The following is a 19,581-nucleotide window of genomic DNA, read 5'->3' on the forward strand; positions in this document are numbered from 1 at the left end:
ACTAGAAAAATACATATTGCATACAAGTAAATATTGACAAAATACGTAATTTAACAAGTACATATTAACAAATAAAAATAAGTAAATAAAATATTAATTATTTCAAGTACTTCACAAGTTCGTACATCCACAAATCTATCAAAAGTTCATCATAAGTGTCAAATTTTTCTAAAATACAATTTAAATCCTGATAAATTTAACATTTTAAATAAAAATATTAAAACAAATATTCAATTTGCTTATTAAATGGAAAAAAATTTTAGTTCATGTAACTATATGGGGACCAGATGAAAAACTCGCTGGCGAAAAATAATATTTTTATTACTGTAATCGAAAACATTCGTCTGAACATTTAGCTGCATTAAAATTCAAATTGAAGTAACTGAGAGCAATTGATTGTATAAAAAACTTTCTACAAAAATTTTTCTGTTCTATAACCGAGTTCTTTATCTCGTTTCCAAATAACAAAAAAATAACAAAAAATTCACATTATAAAATAACAAAAATTACACGGAATTAACGGAATTGTTTTTTTCCGTGTATATAGAATCGAACTTCTCGATAATGTGTTTTATAATCTTGTTGAAAGAACAAATCCTCTTTTCAGTGATAACATGTAATAAACTTTTCTAAAACTTGCGATAAGTATATTTTAAGACTATTATCAAGAAAATATTCTTTTTTGAAGATATCCATTATTTCAAAGAAGGAAAATAAGCTGAGTAGTCGCTTTTCTTAACAGTAGAATGATATTTTTCTCTATGCATATGAGTTTTTGTAGAATCAGTGTATATAATTTAATAAACTATTCTGGGTAATTATTGTGTAATAATTAACTAAATTTCTGTGTAATAATTAACTAAAAAGTTATAATAACTATGTAATTTTCGTTAGCCATTCAGTCGCAATATATTGCAAACTAGTTAAACTATATAGGCGTTAATTCCATATACAAAACTCATATATTTATCACCCATGTAGTTTTCACCACCATGTTTACCTCTGAGTATAGTAAACTGAATGTGTACGTGTAAATGCATATTGCATGAATGTTGCGTCAATATTGTGTCGACGTTGACCTCGAGAAAAAGTTAAAGAATTTCGACGCGTGCCAGAATCTCGGGTTATTAAGACTTTCGAGAATTTCAAGTCTCGTGAGAGCAGGTTCGAAGCCTCACCTCGCACTCGCGCTCGTCCGTCGTCGTCTTCGTCGTCGGAAACGACGACCTTGCCATGTGACTCAAGAGTTCGCAGGCATTTCCTTCCCCATGCGAATGGGAATGCTGGAAGTAGACGAGAAAGCCGGTCACGGCGCGCTGGCCATGGAGTACGAACACTCTCTAATGAGCCCCGCTCGGTCGTTCGCTCGTTTGCCTTCCCCGCGATTCGATTCGTTACCGCTCGCCAACCTGCGACACGTGCGTGTCGACTTCTCAGACTTCCGCGACAGGTAAAACTGCTAATTGTATCGACCAGACGCTCGTCCGCGTCCGTCCGTAAAAAAAGAAACGTTTAACATTCTCTCCAAGTACTTTCGGTGTACTTTTTTCGCGCGAGAAGAAAAAGAAAGCCGATCGGCTTCTTGATCGCCAATATACTCGACGATTATTTCTCGATGGGACTTTGCGAAATTTATCTGAACAATGTGCAAAAAGAAGACTTGTAGTTAAACCTACACGGAAAAAACAATTCTGTTAGTGAAACCGAATTTTCGGTTGCTCAGGGATCAGACGAAAACGCGGCTGTAGGAACAGAAAAACTCCTTTATGAGGCTTCTGTATAGTCAATTGTTCTTAGTTGTCTCAACTGAGTTCTAATATCGTTGAATGTTTAGACGAATATTTTCGGTTCCGACAACAGAAATATTAGTTTTCATAACAGATATCGCTTCTGATCACCTAATTTTCAGTTTGTTCCTATTTGGTTGCATCAACTGAAATTTTTTTTGCGTGTAGAACGTAACTGCTTCAAAGGAGATTATTGAAATTTTTACAATCGATTCTCCAACACATTTTTGACGTAATAACAATTTCTGTATATATATTTTTTATGAATTTTTCACCGAATGTTGCTGCGACGAAAACGTCACTAATAGCTCTCGAATTGTTGCTGCTCGTGAAATCATTTAAAGTCGTCGATTACCAACGCGAGCAGTGCTCATGCCTGCTTAAACACTGATTGCGTTTTCTTTTGCTTATTGCGGGTAATCGAACGAGCGAGTGCATCGGGAGGAGAACTCGGGCCGGGATTCGTGCCAGCCGGTTAATCCTATCGACCGATAGCGATCTAGAAGCCGGAAAAAATGCGCGGCTTCGAGAAATCGTCATTTATTATTTAGCGCTCGATATGCAAATGGCAATGGTAAGCGCGCGCAGTAAGTTTCTCCACGGCGAGTGCGCGTGCACGCGTGACAAGTTCTCGCCTAGCACCGCTTGGCCGGCATTGCGTTTCCACGATCTTTTCTTCCTGGCTATCGCGATGGTAAATTGATATACGCGATTGCCTGAAATTATCGCTTTATTACGAGAGATATTAATTACCGCATCGTTACGCACATGCTGCATCGCATCTTTCAACCTTTTACCTTCTACTTCGCTCTGGCCATCTTCGGTCGTATTGTTTTTCCTGCGTAAATCACGTAATTACCTGCTTGTAGAGATGAGCGTCATTTTTGTCTCGCAGATGTGTTCAAGGACGGAACATTCAAAAAAGAGTTTAATCTCTTCAGACAGAGAAACGTAACTGATCTGAACTGAGTTTCTAAAGAGCCAGTTTGTAGAGTTACTGATAGATATATATATATATATATATATTTAGATACATTACATTTTTTCTTAAGAAATTTATACATTTAAATTAAAATGCTTAAAATTATATAAAAATTTAACATATTTATCGCGGTAAGACATATACGTAGTTAAAGTTTATGCGATTTAATACGATTTGTCTGTTCACAGTTTGTGAGAAATTTAATATCGCAGTTTTACACATATTACTTAGAAAATTCCATAAAAAAATAAATTTCGTCATATGGTTAACAGATGTCGTACTTATGTCACTTGATAATCGCCTTGAAAATTAAGTCATGTTCTCTCGGTAAATTCACTCCTGGAGAGGTTAAGAGGAACACAAAAGTTTTTTTAGACAAATCTCCGTAAGAAAAAAGAAGGTTTCAAGACCGAACCGACACATTATGTGTGAGCTCGGCCTTCGAATTAGCGATCGTCTGACTGTTTCACGCAACGCATAAAAACGCGCGTTTCCTGCTCTTACACTTATATTATAATTACATATACATACATCCGTGTGTGCCTCACGGAATCACGTGCGACTTATCTGAACATCTTATCTATTCATTTTTATCCATTTATCGGGCAGGAAACAGATTACCGAAGTGATACGTGTTTCTTCGCGAAACACATTTCTAGGATTTCGTTCGCTGGAACAGAAAAGAAATGCTCTAATATACGTGCCGTTCTATCTTTCGTTCGCGATCTTTAGAAATAGGGAGAAAGTCCGCGGGACACGCGCCGTGAGAAAGAAATCGATCGATATATTGTACGTTCATTCGCTCACTCGCTTGGTCGTTCATTCGCTCGCTCGCTCGCTCGTTCGTTCGTCTGAGAAATTCTCATTCATTGTATCTCGCAGCGACCTTGACTATCACTTCCTCCCGACATTTGTTCCCCACATTGCAACAGGATAGGCCTGAGAGAGATATATATAGATAGATAGATAGAGAGAGAGAGAGAGAGAGAGAGAGAGAGAGAGAACGAGAACGAGAGATCATGTGTTTCTCGTTCGTAGAGAAACCGGAATTTACGGATGAACCGAACCGAGAGACGAGGGGTTTATTTCTACAATAGCAACTCATCGAATTACGGACGGATTTTTCTCCGTTTTTCCAGGAGAAATTTTTCCTCGACACCATAATTGTCTTTTCTGCAATCCTGCCAATATCGTCTCTAATTTTAGTCGGCATTTTTGCGCGTTAAAAAAAAAAGAAAAGATTAATTAACAAGATTAATTACTGGCACTCGAACTCGCGGTGGAAACACACACACGCGACAAAAATGACAGTTGTCCCGCCGCCGTCACGTCTCGTGTGTTAATCCGCGAATTGTATTTGCATGCGAGTGCAGTTAACCTTTAACGGAGGCGATGACCGGCACGTATAGGTTCCACCTGAAAAAGTTCAAATTTAGAAAGTTCCTTCGTACCTCTCTGGTTTCTGCGGCGTATTATTTTTAAGTTGGTTTTCGCCAGTTCGTGGAGTCATAAATATTTATACTTTCAATTCCACGAATCTTTTCATTCTGATGCCGTAAATTAATGTCCCGTATTCTCGCACAAAATTACGCAAGACATTCATTTAAATCATTCAATCAGTTCTCAGTACAAACGTGGGGCGACATATATGTTACTTCGCAATTATTTCCTTCTAACGACGTACGTGGGCTATTTTTCTTTACATGAAGAGAAATCGAATATGTCGCTGTATTATACGATGTTTAAACATTCGAACTGTTGCATCTCCTATTTGCCGCCTTTCATCTCTCTTGGGCGCATTTATTATTAGACGTTGACTTTTATATGTGGCTATGGGGACGCAGGAGGTAGACCTTTGCAGGCAGCTCTTGAGCTTACAAAGTCCAGTGCGCTTGCTAATTGGTTCGCCGCTCGTAATTGCGCCGTAGCTTTCCGGAACGATACGACGGGGTGCGTGTTCCTCTCTCTTCGCTATAAAGCGAGGTCCTCGATGGTTGATTCATCCAAGTCATTTGAAAATCGATAAAATTCGACTTGTCTATTCTTTTTTACGAAGTAATGAAGCCACTCTTAAGTCCATTCTACAATAGCCGTAAAAGTACGCAGTAAAACGCAAGCGGTGAGAGCTAATTGATCAATGGGATTCTTAAAGTCCAAGAATAATGGACTGCGGTTGGTCAATTTGCTCGCTGCTTAAGTCTAACTGCGTATTCTTACGGCTATTGTAGAATGGGCTTTGTACTTTTGTGGTATCTCGATTGAAAGCGATAATTGGTGGGTATTAACCGCGCGACTGACCGCATATGGAAGCTCCCAACCGTTGTTCTCTATCGTTTTCCGTTTTTTTTTTCCGGCGTGTAATGGCATCGATTATTCTCCTCGATTCGGTTCTTCCGCCCGTATGGAACGTCCTTAACGCGGTACTTCCACGTGCGGGTGAAAAGGCGCGAAACGTGTTTCGCATTATGCATGCGGCGGTGTACTCGAGGGGGCATTAATCACTCGCTGCTACAATGTAATTGCCGCGTGTGCTTTCTCCACGGTCGTAAACACAATGGCGCGTAGTGCGTAGAAAACACGCAAGGCCGGAGCTTTCCAGACAATGGGAATTATTCAAATGAATCGCCGCTGGTGACCGACACCGTCCGGTCCTCCTGTCAGTCCTTATTTACGAGTCTCCTGTATTACACTCGCGTTAGCACTTTGCAAATTTCCGTCAGAAGGAGGACAGTCGAATCCTTCTCGACGAGGGATGAGTTTCAAACTGTTGAGATTTATTTGCGCGTGCCGATTGAATCTGCGAGATTTTTTTAATATTGACTCTTGCGACTCTTGCAGCCGCACGCAAAAACACGATGCGTCTCGTTACGAATGAATCGTATACGCGTACATTCAGACGGGATCAATTGTCAGAACGGGATCAAAGTCAGACACTTGCGTCGCGTATTAACGGCAATTTATATTCGACGATAAAATAGCGAACCTTTAGCCTCGCGGAGAAAACTGGAGCGGAGCGTTGCGAGAGCGAACGGCCGACTTGTTTGAATGCTTTTGATTACTAAGGAGGAAGTGCGTATCTAAACGCGCTTTTCCACGTTAATCGTCTTTCGTTAATTTAATTTCAACACACATAGCATTTTATGTGTGTTGTCCAGTTTCAGACTTGAAAATATGATCATTCAGAGAATATTTTATCGCGACTTTAGAGATCCAGGAATGCAAGATATAACTTTTTTTAGCTTTGATTTTTAATCGAATTTTATTTTTAACAGATATTTCTTTTTTAATTTAAGGATTATTTATAGATAGAAATATATAGATTTAGATTCTTTGATACTAAAAAAGTTGGAAACTCTTGTGAGCAAATGACTTCTCTTGACAAACTTGCCGCGAGCAAACCGACTTCGAGTTTGTTGAGCGGATCCCTAAATGAAAGGTGATTTGCTAGAATACACGCTAGAATACACGGAGAAAACTCGCGAAACACGTTTCGTAGAGCGATGTGAAAGGTTTTCGGGAAGTAGCGAGAAAGAGCGTTTACCGTGACGGTAAACGGACGGGTTAGGATTTTTGGCCGAGTGGTTTTGAGCGAAAGCAAAATTCTCCGATTCCAACGGCGTCTCGGGCGAATCGATCTCTCTCTTTTTCTCTCGTTTTCTATCTTTTGCCGAGAAACGGCCGATTTTCTGCAACCGTCCTGTTTACGGCGGACTCTGCTGTTGCTCGTGCTCGTCATCGTTTGGCCACGACCCAACTAAATCAGCTACTGCCAAGGAATCCTGGCCAGATTCTCCTTAGATATATTTTCGACTTTTTAACCAGTGCAATTTCCATCTTGCCGGCTGAAAGCAGGAGCTCTTCTGTCTTTCTCTATCTCTCAGATTGAGTCTGCCGCGTCTCCATTTTCATCACCGTCTTATCCCTGCTCCGGGACTTTTTCTAGAGCCGAGATGAAATTCGAGATGAACGGGGAAAACGCGTGAGCCAGTGGAATGTAAAAGAGCGCATTACGTCTTTCAACACTGAGGATCGGTTGAGTGAGTGAGTTGATGTAATCCAATGGTCCTTATCCCCGTCGGCGGCCCGCGTTCCTCGGATTCTCAAGACGTGTTCTCTCGCACTGCCGTAGAAAATACGACAGGCTCATTTCATCGATAAGAGAGAAAAATCGTGGATAGACCTCCCTCTCCGCATCCATCAGTCGTCTCCTCCTGAAAGTTCATTACGGCGCGTCCCGCGGCTATGGAAGCTTTTTCCAGCTCTTCCCGATTTAACTAGCCCATTAATGCGACTGTTTTGCAGCTAGTTACGATCTATTTGTAATATTCCCAACACATGGGAAGTACATTGTATATCGCCGCGATGAAAGTCGACGTGCATTGGCGTGGAGGTAAGATCGAGTTCGCCGAATAATCGCCACGAGACGCGCGCATGATACCGCTTTTCTTTCTTCGGATGCCTGTGATAATCGACCAGCGAAGGAAGCTGCGGCGATCGCGCTCATTAAGCGCGGGCTTTCGAGACTAATAAAGAAGTTACGGCGTCCGCGTGTCTGTTTTCGACATTGAACGATGCCCACGATTGCGAGGCCGGCGCCTTTATGAGCGTACTCTACGCCAGCCAGATGCCGCGGTTTCATTAATAAGTTTCTCTTTCGCGAGAATATCGCTTTAGCGTTGCTCTCTCTCTCTCTCTCTCTCTCTCTCTCTCTCTCTCTCTCTCGCTCTCTCTCTCTCTCGCTCGCGCGCGCGCGCCTGTGTTACTTGCCGCGCGAAAATGGGACGACAGTGAGCCTTCGTTTCGTGACTGGAAAACGATGTGAATACGCATCTGGCGTCGTCACTATCGAGAGCGGTGCAGGATATTCCAAAACCACCTGTCGATGATGCATTAAGACGAGATTTCCGATCATCTCGACTAAAATTGACTAGTCTTAGGAGATTTTTCCAAGCAGCTCGAATAAAGTTGACTTTTTGTTTTTTCATATACATTGGTTACCGACAAGAATTTCTAGAAGCCAAGAATTTCTAGAGCCAAATTGACTTTTGTATGTTGACACTTTGAATTTAGAGCAAATCTTCTGAAACGCGATGTTATGTGTGATAATCGTTAAATTTATGACTACCCACTTTGTAATTTATAACTATTTACTTTGTAATTGTTTTCATCGAGCATATGTATATATTAAGGAGATGCCAGAATGAATAACAAACGCCCAAAATATTGATAACACAAAGACGGTCGTTAAAATGTCATGACGAATGAGTACTGACGCTACCTTTTTCGTATAAAAAACGTAATCGCATATAAATAAAAATCTTTCTATAAATTTGTCGTGTATTGTTAACCTTCTAAACTCAGTTGTAAAATTACAGCAATTTTCTTTGTATTTTTTAGCAATGCTCCAATTAATTTTCGTATGAACTCTTATTGTATTCATTACAAGCATTTGTAATTCTATGCAAACGATACGATGTAAACTTTGCAGAAGAAAGCCTTGCTATTTTGTTATTTTGCTGTTAAAGTTGTCAATCTTTATGGCATCCCCTTAATGCGAGTATAAACTTCTCCGGATATATCTGATCTCTTCGCCTCACATATATCCTCGTTTGTAAGGCGCCTCACATATATCTTTATTTAAAGATTCTAAATTCTACAGAGTAATAAATGGTATCCCACAAATCTCGAAAACACCTGGAAAACGTTGTCGCGCGGTTGTTTGCGACATTCTTTGCGAGGCCACGCGCGACCTCGGAGAAGTTTATACCTGCGAAGAATCGGAACGGTTACGTATGCACCTGTCGTATGATCTAACGTCAATAACTGCACGACGTGACTGCGCATCGCAATATGTCACCAACCCACCCTGTGTGCTCGTTCGTTTTCCAGGTTACGCACAAAGTGACGAGTCAGGTGATGGTGCTAAAGATGAATCAGCTGCCGGCGAACAGGCCGAACATGCTCAAGGAAGTTCAGCTCATGAACAAGCTCAGCCATCCGAACATACTCAGGTGAGCCCGCTACCTAACCGCTACGCCGCGGAATCGGGTCCGGTTCACTTTTGCCCGGTGAAACTCCGCCAATCGAGGAAGAAAATCGCTCGGCCGTACGTGCCGAATTCGATGACGCCGATGAAATTTCTACCCGCTCGCCCGGCACTCTTAATCTCCTCGTTGTATCACGGGCAGAGACATTAACCCTCTTTCGCGTGATTTATTTCGATACGATCGAATCCGATCATTTCCTGTCGAAGATAAATGATACGTGGCATTATCCGTATCGCGACCGCCGCGGTGGAACTCCGGTTTATTTAGGCATTGAGCCACGAGAGGTACGCGAACGGCATGAAAGACGGGCGTTCTGAATTGATGTAATCTCGAATAATAAGGTTTACTTTCTTATATTTATTTCAAGGATCGCGTCTGATACGACGCGACGTGGTGGCGAGTTAAGGATATCAAAACACCATTAGGTTATCAGCTCTTTGCTTGAATCTCTTCCTGCAATTAAGACCGTAAGATAGTCACACGTGGTGTTGGCACATTGGGCGATCGTGGGATTTCGCTTTGTGATTTATCGCGACAATGCTCTGCAAAATTCAAGCGCTTGTGTCGCGCGTTTGTCTTGTCTCGTCGCAAATCAATTTAACTACTTCTTTTCCTCGCGTGTCCCGCCACAATTCTGGCGCAAGGTCTTCGTGTTACATAGCTGTCTCGCCACGTGTTGAGTGAACACGTGACCAGTCGCGACGACGAGATCTGTAAATTATGTTATCCGCCTCGAAGGTGTGTGCGCGCGCGTATCGTGCGACTTCATTGAAAAAAGCCTCCGGCTCGGGACGTGTTCTCGTATATTTGATCTATCGTCTCTCGCGATTATGTATCGTTGAAATTCCTCTCGCTTGGAAGATCACTAAAATGACTAAAAGATTAGAAAAAACGGTATTACACTTTAACTACGCTCGTTACGAATTACGACATAATACATCGCCTAGCGGTAACGGCGGTTAGCTCAGCGCGTTGCACCCGTTGCGAAAATTCCAGCTAGCTGCATAGCAGAGAACGGAATACACGGATATATAATGCGCGATGAAACATCTTTCGGTCCATGGCTACAGCATACGGAATCCAACTTGCGAGTAAATCTTGGGGCTCCACACCAAATTTGCGCGTTATCTCATTTTTGTATATATTCAATTTTATTTGTAAAATTTCATTTTGTATTTTTAATCAAGCTTTCCAACGAAAAATTCTGTTAAATTGAACGAAGTTAAAATTAAATTAGCCGAGTTTAAATTAAAATGACGAGTCATGTTTAATTTTCTTGAAATAACGAATTTTATTCTTTCTCTCTCCGCGAGCTTAATTTTACAAGAGGGTGCTTCCATTGGCTGTGATTATCAAGGAATTTTTAAGATTTTGATGAAGGGACTCGAAATATAAATGTTGCTCGAATATAAAGGAACTCGAAGTATAAATATAAACGTATTCAAGTAACGCGCCTGCTTTCGGCCAAATTATGGAACACGCCTTATCTCCACGAATAGCTCGCGCGAAAATCGGCGGCGCGAAACTCGTGAGCGGACTTGCGCTTTCAGCAGACGGAAAACGCAAAATTCACGCGCGATATCTTCCCTCGGGTTTTCCCTCGGGATCGCTCTTTTCTTTCCCCTCGTATAACGTTTCTCTCGGTTATGACATAACTCGGCGCGTTCGACGGGACGTTTCGCCGTGCCGTGCCGCGTCGCGCCGCGTCCGCGACGACAACGCATTCCGGCGATATAAACGGCTTGGCCCAGATTCGGATACGGTGTTTACCCGTACCGCCGCGGACCTAGCGGATCTTATTTCTGGCATTTCCCTGCGCGAAGGCCTCCGCGAAAATCGCGGGTCCTCTCTCTCTCTCTTTCTCAGGATTCTCGCGAGTCGCGCATCTGCTGTGACTCAGCCGTAAAAATAGTAGTTATCTCGGCTTTACTCGTCGCGCTCTCTCGCGTGTATCATTATACCCGCGCCCCACGACTGCTGTGTCGTAATACCGGGATCGCTATAACGAGACAATGTCTATGTTGATGCCTCGTGTCGCTATCAACAGGAAGTCGATCGATGGCGCGCTTGCTGCACAAAAGGAAGTATCGATATTTTTAGATCACGCCTGACATTAACACCCCATTTGCGAGTTTGTTTACTTCCAATAAAGTATTGAGTCACGATTATACCGAATCATTAAAAAATTATCCAACCTGTCGCGACAGTCATGATAATAATAAAATCTTAAGTAGTATGCTCGAACAAGTTTCGTGGTCAAATATCAAATTCCTTCAAATTACTGTTATGTAGGTGAGTCACACATTAGAGCGCCCGTGTGCTGCCTGTGAATAGGTGCAAGCGATTATTTTATAAAAAAGCTAGACCAATGACTATAAACTATAAGATTTCTTTAAACTGATGTATTTTTTAATTTATAGTGAATACGAATTAGATATCTTTTATATTCTATTTTTAAAAAATTTTTGCAAATAAAGAAAATGTTTGCAATAAAGAAAAAAAATAATCTAGATATACTTATTTTTAAAAAATCCCATTTTAAGGGATCGCGCAGACATTTTAAACTGAAGAGATTAATTCATTAATATCTAAGTCTACGAAAAATTGGTTATCACAGTATGTTAGAACAGTACGTAATCAATTTTTGATAAAAATTTGATAAAAATCGCCAGCCAATTTCACGACGCGCCCATCTGTTCGTTGAATCTATTGAAATCGATACTGTGATACTCGCGCTACAATATACGATACTGCTGGACATTACAATGCCCTCGAAGAGAGATGCGTCAATGGTATCGAAATAGTATCACGTATTCGACGGTATTCTGGCATCGTCAACAGAGCTCTAGTCATAATCCTCGGAATGGCATTCTGAGTCGGACAATTGGTGCGCGATCCATCTCTCGCGACAGCGACTGAATGAAAACAGCCGGGATAGACTTCGACCGAAAATATCCGGCGTCTTCGAACCCCGCGTAGTAATTCCCACGTCTCTAAAAGCGCGTCTGATCGATCTGCATTCGTCGAGGCGCATTCATTTCGTGTGAGCGCCCTTTTACGTAATGCTTGGATCTTGCGCGAAATGCGATTCGCGCGAAAGGGGAAGAAGACGGGCTGACACACGACTAGAGAATCCCGACCAGAAATTGGTCCTATGGTCCTTATCAGGTTGATTCCAATCAATACCTGATTTGTGTGTATGGAGAGAATATAATATGGAGAGAATAAAAATGATGATAAAATTATACATTTAATTTTATGATATTTGTTATAAAGTTTGATTTTCTCTCCACTGACATTGTATAGTAAATAAATTACTATAAAAATAGTAAATTTAGCGAATATATGATTTAGAAGGCACTCAAAATTACAATAATTATAATATTTTTATAATAAAAATCAAACGTACATGACTTTGAATGGACATTAATATAGAACTAGAAAATGCATGAAGTTTCAACCGTACTTCCCCCAGAGCTATTGGCCATGAGGATTTGGACTTCCCCTTTCTAATCGAGACGACGTGGCCGGACATCGGTATCGACTTTTGCGCACTTGGTATCGCGCGCGATACCGCTCTCGATCTCAATGCACGTAGACGCGATTTGCACGCGCGCGTGACGTCGTTGGATTCTGAATCGAGATGATGGCATCGATGTGTACGCAAATAGATACGAGTGACAATCCGATCGGTACGAAATGAATCGCGGGAAGAAATGAATAGACAAGCGAACGAATGAAAAAGAAAGAGCTGAAAGAAAGCGGACGTCTACGTATAGCCGAGTCGCGGCTTGAGAGTGCGTAATTATCTTCAAACGCAATTATCTACGATGAATCGCTTATGTTTTATTCGCCTCGCTCTTCTATCGATACACACTTTCGTTCGTATTGCCACGCATTTCGGCTTTCACTCCTACAACCTGCAATCTCTCATCCAGAGAAAGACACCTTCTTTCGCAACGGAGAGAGGGAGGGAGGGGAAGTTGCGCGCATTAAAACGTCCAAAACGTCCAATTCGCGAGGAATTCTTCGGCGACGATGCGACGCGATGTAATTAGCGTGTCTGGCGCGCATCAATTGCGCGAACGACAAGCCTCGGGAAACGCGTGGAGAGCGACCATTTCTCCTCTTATCTGATCGGCAAAATAAAAAAAGAATGAATCTGGAGCGTATGCATCGTGCGCGGTGTTTTTAAGCCGGGAAAAATGCCCCTCCGGAAATTTCTCTTTCGCTCGCGCCGCGTTTGTCGTTCTTTTTTTTCCTCCTCTGTCGCTTGCGAGAGAGAAACGCGTCTCGACGTGCGCGGCGAAACGCCTCGAAATCGGGACGACGCGACGGAACGGATGATTTTCTTCTCTCACTCCCTTTCTCAGGCCGCGTTTACGCGGAATCTTCGTCTTAACCGGCGATAACGTAAAGTGCACTCGCCGATTAAGTCTTTCCTCCTCCGCCGGAGAAATGCGTACCGCGCGTAATTTTCACTGTATAATCGAGCTGTTCCACCGTCGTTTCTAAATCTTTTTTGGAACGCTCCGATCCCCCCTGAATTTGCATATCCGTGATCGATCGTGCTGAAAGTCGCGACGAAAAACTGTAATCGATTTGTATCGTCGTTCTTTGTGTCGCTTCGCGCTGCAAAGATTCAACATTAATCGTAACTATAATTTGCGACGCGCGTGATAATCTATAGTCTGCCGGAGAATTGCCCTTATTTTAGTATAACGGAGTTATGCTTTCTAATTTCCCATTTCGATGTGCAAACGCAGACCGTGAAATTAACATAAGTGTTTACCGTTATCACCTACAACTGAGAACTGAAGGGTTTGCGGTATTGCTTATCGACATTTATCGTTAGATAATCTCAGTTACTGAGTTACTGAGTTATCGGCGATATTAATTGTCTCGTACGAGAATGTCCTCTGATAAGCGAGACTACTTGATGTTTTTGTATAGTAGTTTTTAATTCTTCAAGACTTAATCAAGCGCTGCATATAGTGGCTGTAAAGATAACGTCGATGATATCGCAGCGATGAAACTGCAATGCGCATACCGACCGTGTCTTTAATCATCATTAATGTCGAGGACATTGCTCGACTCGTTATTTGATGTAAACAACGCTTCACACCATTTGCTACTTATAAATGTTATCTTTCTCTCTATTAACAAAATTCACATCCACTTTTCAATCTCCTTCTCCTCTCTCCATATCAATCATGCATTCATGCGCATCGGATATTTAGTAATCTGAGATAATTAGTGGAATAATTAATATCTTAATCTGAAGTAATGAATGGAATTATTGATATTCTAATCTTCTCTCCATATCTGTTAATTAAAGTTTAGTGTGTTTTTTTAAATAAATTTCCCCGATTGTGGAGACTGTCGGAAGTTTGCTTACATTATTTAATAAAGTTCTCCCAGACAACGATGAGGAGAAGGAGAAGAGAAGAAGAGGAGGACGAGAAAGACACGTCGCTTTCTCATTAGAAAATCGATCATCTGGTCTTCTCCACAGGTTCATGGGAGTGTGCGTGCATGAGGGTCAGCTGCACGCGTTAACGGAGTACATCAACGGCGGCAGCCTGGAGCAACTGATCATGTCGCGGCACACGCCGTTACCGCACCTCGTCCGGATGAACCTCGCCAAGGACGTGGCCCGCGGCATGGCCTACCTGCACAGCCGTGGCCTCTTCCACCGTGACCTCACGTCGAAGAACGTTCTGATAAAGAAGGACGAGTGCAGCAACGAGATGATCGCGGTGGTGGGCGACTTCGGTCTAGCCGCGAAGATACCCGACCCCAGCTCGGGCTACCGGCTCAGTACGGTCGGTAGCCCTTACTGGATGTCACCTGAATGCCTGAAGGGGCAGTGGTACGATCATCGATCCGACGTATTCTCATTCGGAATCGTAGTGTGCGAGCTGATCGGCCGGGTGCCGGCGGATCCGGACGTGTTGCCACGCTCAGATAACTTTGGCCTCGATTACCTGGCCGTGGCGGAGATCTGCGCGGCCGCTGATCCGCCGCCCGCCTTCCTGCAGCTCGCCTTCAACTGCTGCACGGTGAGTACGAGTCCCTGTAACTGTAAAGTCGCGCGCGCATGCCGATCCGCTGCGAGTAATCGGGAAGATTAGTGTAACCGCCGCGCGTTCACCGCGAGAATACTTGCTGTGTATGCACCTGTCGGTACAGGAGGATGTCGCGGAAGCTTTAGTCGCAATTACAACTCCTTCGACGGTGTAAGATTTTCTTTCTTCTTTCCTTAGAGGCTATCGTTCGCTACAGCTTGCCGATCTGTCCAAAATATCTCCGTAATTAAATTTATGATGAGACAATTAATATAAAATCTACGCGAATCTAAGAAGACCAAATTGTCTTATCGAGCTGTTATTTGCACCTAATAAAATGACAATATTTATGTTAAATTTTATCGTTTATCAATATTATCGAATTTTGCTCCCTAACGTCCACGACTGTTTCACGACTAATTTATCTTCGACGCGAGTGGTTCAATGAAGAAGAAGAGTCTTATTTCTGTCCAGTATGAACCCAAGTCCAGGCCGACTTTTCCGGAAATCACGAGCAGCCTGGAAACCATGATAACGGCCTGCGAGGAGGAGCTGAAGAGCAACATCGGTAAACGGCAGTCGACTGTCGATCCGACGCTGATGTCCAGCATGGACGAGATCGTGCGCGAGGGACGTACGACGAAGCGACGCACGGCAAAGCTCAGGAGTCAGTCGGCGGACGCGAGAGGCTGCGATAACGCGACGCCCTCGGACAAGGCAAGGTGTCATTCCGCTAGACGGGTGGCCGAGCTTGCCAGCAGAAGAGACCCGCATTATAGGCCAATGACGGCGAATCCGTTCCACGCATTGGGTGGCGTCAAAAAGATCCTCGGCGACCTGTTCTCCAGCTGCTTGGAGTTACCTTCTCTCGAAGACGTGCGGCCCAGTGTGACCGACGGAGCGTGCAAATTCAAGCCGGCGCAGAACGACAGCATAGCCAAGATCCTGGACCGGAAGAAGCCAAACTCCGAGCCGAGTAGTCCAACAGCCAGGAAGAAGTGGGAGAGAAAGGTAGGTGCGCGAAGTTGCTTCGAGCGATTTCAGTGTAATTTGAATGGGAGGTACGTTTCTGTCTTACAATGTTTCTCTTACATTCGGATCATATAATGCAACAACCTTGAGAGAAATTTTTTTCAACAACAACGCACTGTACAGACACAATACACATACAGATGAAGTTATATGGATAAACGTTCAATGTGATTAAGTTTGAATTCCTAATTATAAAAAGTTCTTAAAAGTAAGCTGAATTTTCGACAAACTCTAAGGATTCATGTTTGTACTTAGGTCGCTACCAAAGTAGGTGCTGCGAGTCTGTTCGCCCATCCACTGTTTCGAGACGGCTGGGAGCCACGAAGGCGCGGCAGCTGCGAATCGGGTTTTTGGAGTTGCGTCGGCGAAGACCTCAGCCCGGAGCCACCGAATCGGCGACACACGTCAACCCTGAGCAGTTCAGCGGCGAGCAGTCTGTTCCTACTCGACGATCATCGGACCAGCTCGATATATACTGACTCTTCCGAGGACATAGCCAGCTTAGGTGGCGGCGACTCGTCCTGCTGGGAAGATCGGCTCGGGTCGTCCAGCAAGACCATTTCGAAGATCGTCGAGTATTTTGAGAGGAAGCAAGCGACGGCAGGCAGTTTACGACTAAGCGACCACGGCGACGCCGGTCCCAGTCGACTAACCTTGTTGAGGGCCAGTTTAGAGGGGCCCGTGCCTATCTCGGCCGCGCAACGGCTGGTAGTGTGCGAAGGTGCCGTGCGCAGTAAACTCGCGTTATTCGACAAGAAGTGATATTACTGATCTTACGCGTGAGCCGCGACATTCACCGCTCGGCACCTCGTCGTTTTTCCACGACGCGCGAGCGGTCCGCGCGAGGTCGGCGCGTCAACGTGGAGAAGCCTACTGCGCGAAGCGAAACGCGATACCGTTTTCGAGAGGATCCGACAGAGCCTCGTTGTTGTGTCTCGCGGTGATGGCGAGTATTCCGGGACATTATGCGATAACGATAGATGATGATTGCATACGTTCTCACCTACGTGGAGAAGAAAATTAGGTGAGGAGGAGAGGAATGGTATAGGTGTGTCGGGGATTATAGGTTGCATGCGCAATTCATAGGCGGAGGATAGTCGATACACGCTCGTGGCGTGCTGACGGACACTTCTCTAAAATCTAGTAACCTGACTGTGATGTTTTTTGATAATCTACATACACTATATTGAATTGCACGACTGAAATCTGGCGAACCATCAGCACGGGATTTTTTGTACGTAACATAAACCATTTCACATGATGCTATACTTGGCTACAACGATGCGTCGTTCGGGTGAGAGATAGAAAAAGAGAAAGAAAGGGAGGAAAGAGTGAAGCAGTAACAGATTTCACCTGAAAAAATTGCGCTCGGGTTTTACAGCGCCAATGTAGCGCCGGCCGCTCGCGATCGACACGTATTGCAGTGCCTCGCAGTTCCTAGTTAGCCATCTCCGTCCTTATGCGCACGAACCGTGGATTTTACCGATCACTGCAAGAGTGGGAGTTCAGTTCGACGAGACGCGAGTTACGAATAAGGGCGAGTGATTCTTTTATTTAAGTTGATTCTTTTAATTAGGTTGGCGAATCGCGCTAGGCCAAAGGTTCTTGTCTCGCAATTCTTTATTTTTTTTTTGCGCATACTGACGCGGTTAGTATTGTCGACTTTTTGCACTCGTGTTGCTTCCGATGTATCGGTAAACGACAACTTCGATTTTTAATTAAAAAGATTTTTTTCCTTTTTATTTGAATATTCTTTTTAAGATTTCTAACTCACATCACTGCAGTCGTATTGCAGCTATTCTTACGTTCATTGAAATAAATTAATTTTACGGTATTACCTCTCGCCCTCCATACGTCACACACAGTCCGATGCATCCGCAGTGATTTCAAGGATCAGAAATCCTTTAAGTTTCACATTTACGGAGGCCTACGCCGCGCTCGCGTGACTCTTAATTCGTTTTTTGGCTCAGCAGACCGACGTCGATGCGGCGCATATAAATTCATCGACTGCTGCTACGTGCTTTCGCAGCTGTTCGCAGTTTCGCGTGTCACAGCGTTGTAACAATGCTCGGGACGCGCGGGTACAAAGTGCCGGAGAGAGAGAGAAAAAGAAAAAAATAACGATAGTATATATATACATATATATATTTTTTTGTTGGCAGAGATACACCGTGTCCCGGATATTCTTGTTGAAGCCGAGAGATGTTTCCACTTCGGAAAGAGAGAGAACATATGAAACTGATCTAGTCAGTGTATTAATGCGGCGGCCTTACCTTTTGTACGTTACGTAGCGCTAAAACTTAGTGTCTAGGTGGATAGATGCGAGCGTGAATTCGCTGGAATAAAACCAGGCACCCTTTGGTAGCACAGCGGTTTCTTTTTCTTTTCTTTCTTTTTTTCGGTATATTTATACGAAGGAGAACGTGAGAATGTAAGAACGCGTGAAACGGTATGAGTCGCAAGGTGCGTGGTGGTTGGATATGTGTATGTATGTGTATATATGTGCGTATACGTTGTGTTGCGAAAAGAAAGAAAGTGTATACGTCCAAGGCGATACATGTATATAAAGATAACTACAACTTTCGCATATATAACGTCAATCGTTTCGTCAGACGACGGGTCGAACCAAATCTACGATTATAAAGTGATAGACTATAAAATAATGATACCTTTTTACTTGTCGAAGTTCGCTCACGGGTTTACTCCATAAGACTGTGCGTTCTCGTTAATAGTAAATGTCGTATATAAGTAGGCAAGCTCGAAATCGCGTCAACGACATTCGCAGTCTCTTCTTCCTCGTACAATAGGATGCGCGCCGTGTACGGATTCTTTCTTTTCTCCTCTAACTCTCTTTCTCTCTGTTTCTTTTCTTTTCTTTTTTAACACTTTTCGTTTTCGCTCGCCGAACCGGGGCCTTCTATTTTCTCGATGCGTCAATCGGTGTACCTGAACAATCGCGAAAGAAGGACTGCGAACGAGTTAGTTTTTAAGCGTGCGGACATATCAGGAGTGGGCATATCCCGTGGTTCAAATCCCGATCGTGAAGAAGGGCGATAAATGCGTGGCCGATGAGCTGATGATCGGACGTGGTGTACGTGTTGCGTGAATGAGAGAGTGTGTGAGCGGGAGAAAGAGAACAAAGTGAGAAAGCAGCCGAGTCGGTGGACCGAGAAGCGCATTTTTAACAAAAAAGAATGGGTTATTTATTTTAAGTAAAAAAACACAGTTATATTAAAGATTATATATCTATATATAAATCTATGCAAATCGTCTCTTCCATACTTTTTGACTGTTGTCTAGAATCTACGGTTGCTACCGTTGTAGTATACACGTAGTCCCATTTCTCTAGCTGTACATATTATATTACGACGCGGGGCACGATATCGGGCCCCTCGTGATTTTCCGAGTTTGACGTCGCGATATGTACAATACAAAGATTTAATATAATGGCGAGCGCTATTGTGGTATGCTCGATTTTTGTGGTCATCATTGTTTGAATATAAATAAGCGCGAGAGAGAAAGAAAAACTGGCGATGACGGCGATGATAATAATAGTTATAACGATTAATATTTAGTGACGGAAGAGCGTAAAGAATGAAGCTATATATATGTGTGTTGTATATATATATGTATATATATATATATATATATATATATATATATAT

At 43.2% G+C, this 19,581-nt stretch overlaps 1 protein-coding gene across 2 annotated transcripts in view; it reads left to right on the plus strand.

The window, feature by feature from the left end:
* Nucleotides 1-19,402, plus strand: part of LOC116844812 — a 36,198-nt gene extending 16,796 nt beyond the window's left edge. The window contains exons 3-7 of one of the 2 annotated variants that reach the window (XR_004378139.1): nucleotides 8,659-8,780; nucleotides 14,332-14,878; nucleotides 15,359-15,895; nucleotides 16,172-16,940; nucleotides 18,079-19,402. Coding sequence is in view for 1 of the 2 variants with exons in the window: in XM_032816862.1 (XP_032672753.1) it covers nucleotides 8,659-8,780; nucleotides 14,332-14,878; nucleotides 15,359-15,895; nucleotides 16,172-16,678 (1,713 nt within the window). In the remaining variant the exon portion in view is untranslated. Of the gene's footprint in view, nucleotides 1-8,658; nucleotides 8,781-14,331; nucleotides 14,879-15,358; nucleotides 15,896-16,171 lie in introns of both variants that reach the window. The other variant, XM_032816862.1, reaches the window with a different exon arrangement.
* The last annotated feature ends 179 nt before the right edge of the window (nucleotides 19,403-19,581 follow it).

The sequence above is a fragment of the Odontomachus brunneus genome, unplaced genomic scaffold, assembly GCF_010583005.1.
Source record: "Odontomachus brunneus isolate Ranch 3 - 2012 unplaced genomic scaffold, Obru_v1 Obru_scaffold_047, whole genome shotgun sequence".
In the NCBI taxonomy this organism is placed as follows: domain Eukaryota; kingdom Metazoa; phylum Arthropoda; class Insecta; order Hymenoptera; family Formicidae; genus Odontomachus; species Odontomachus brunneus.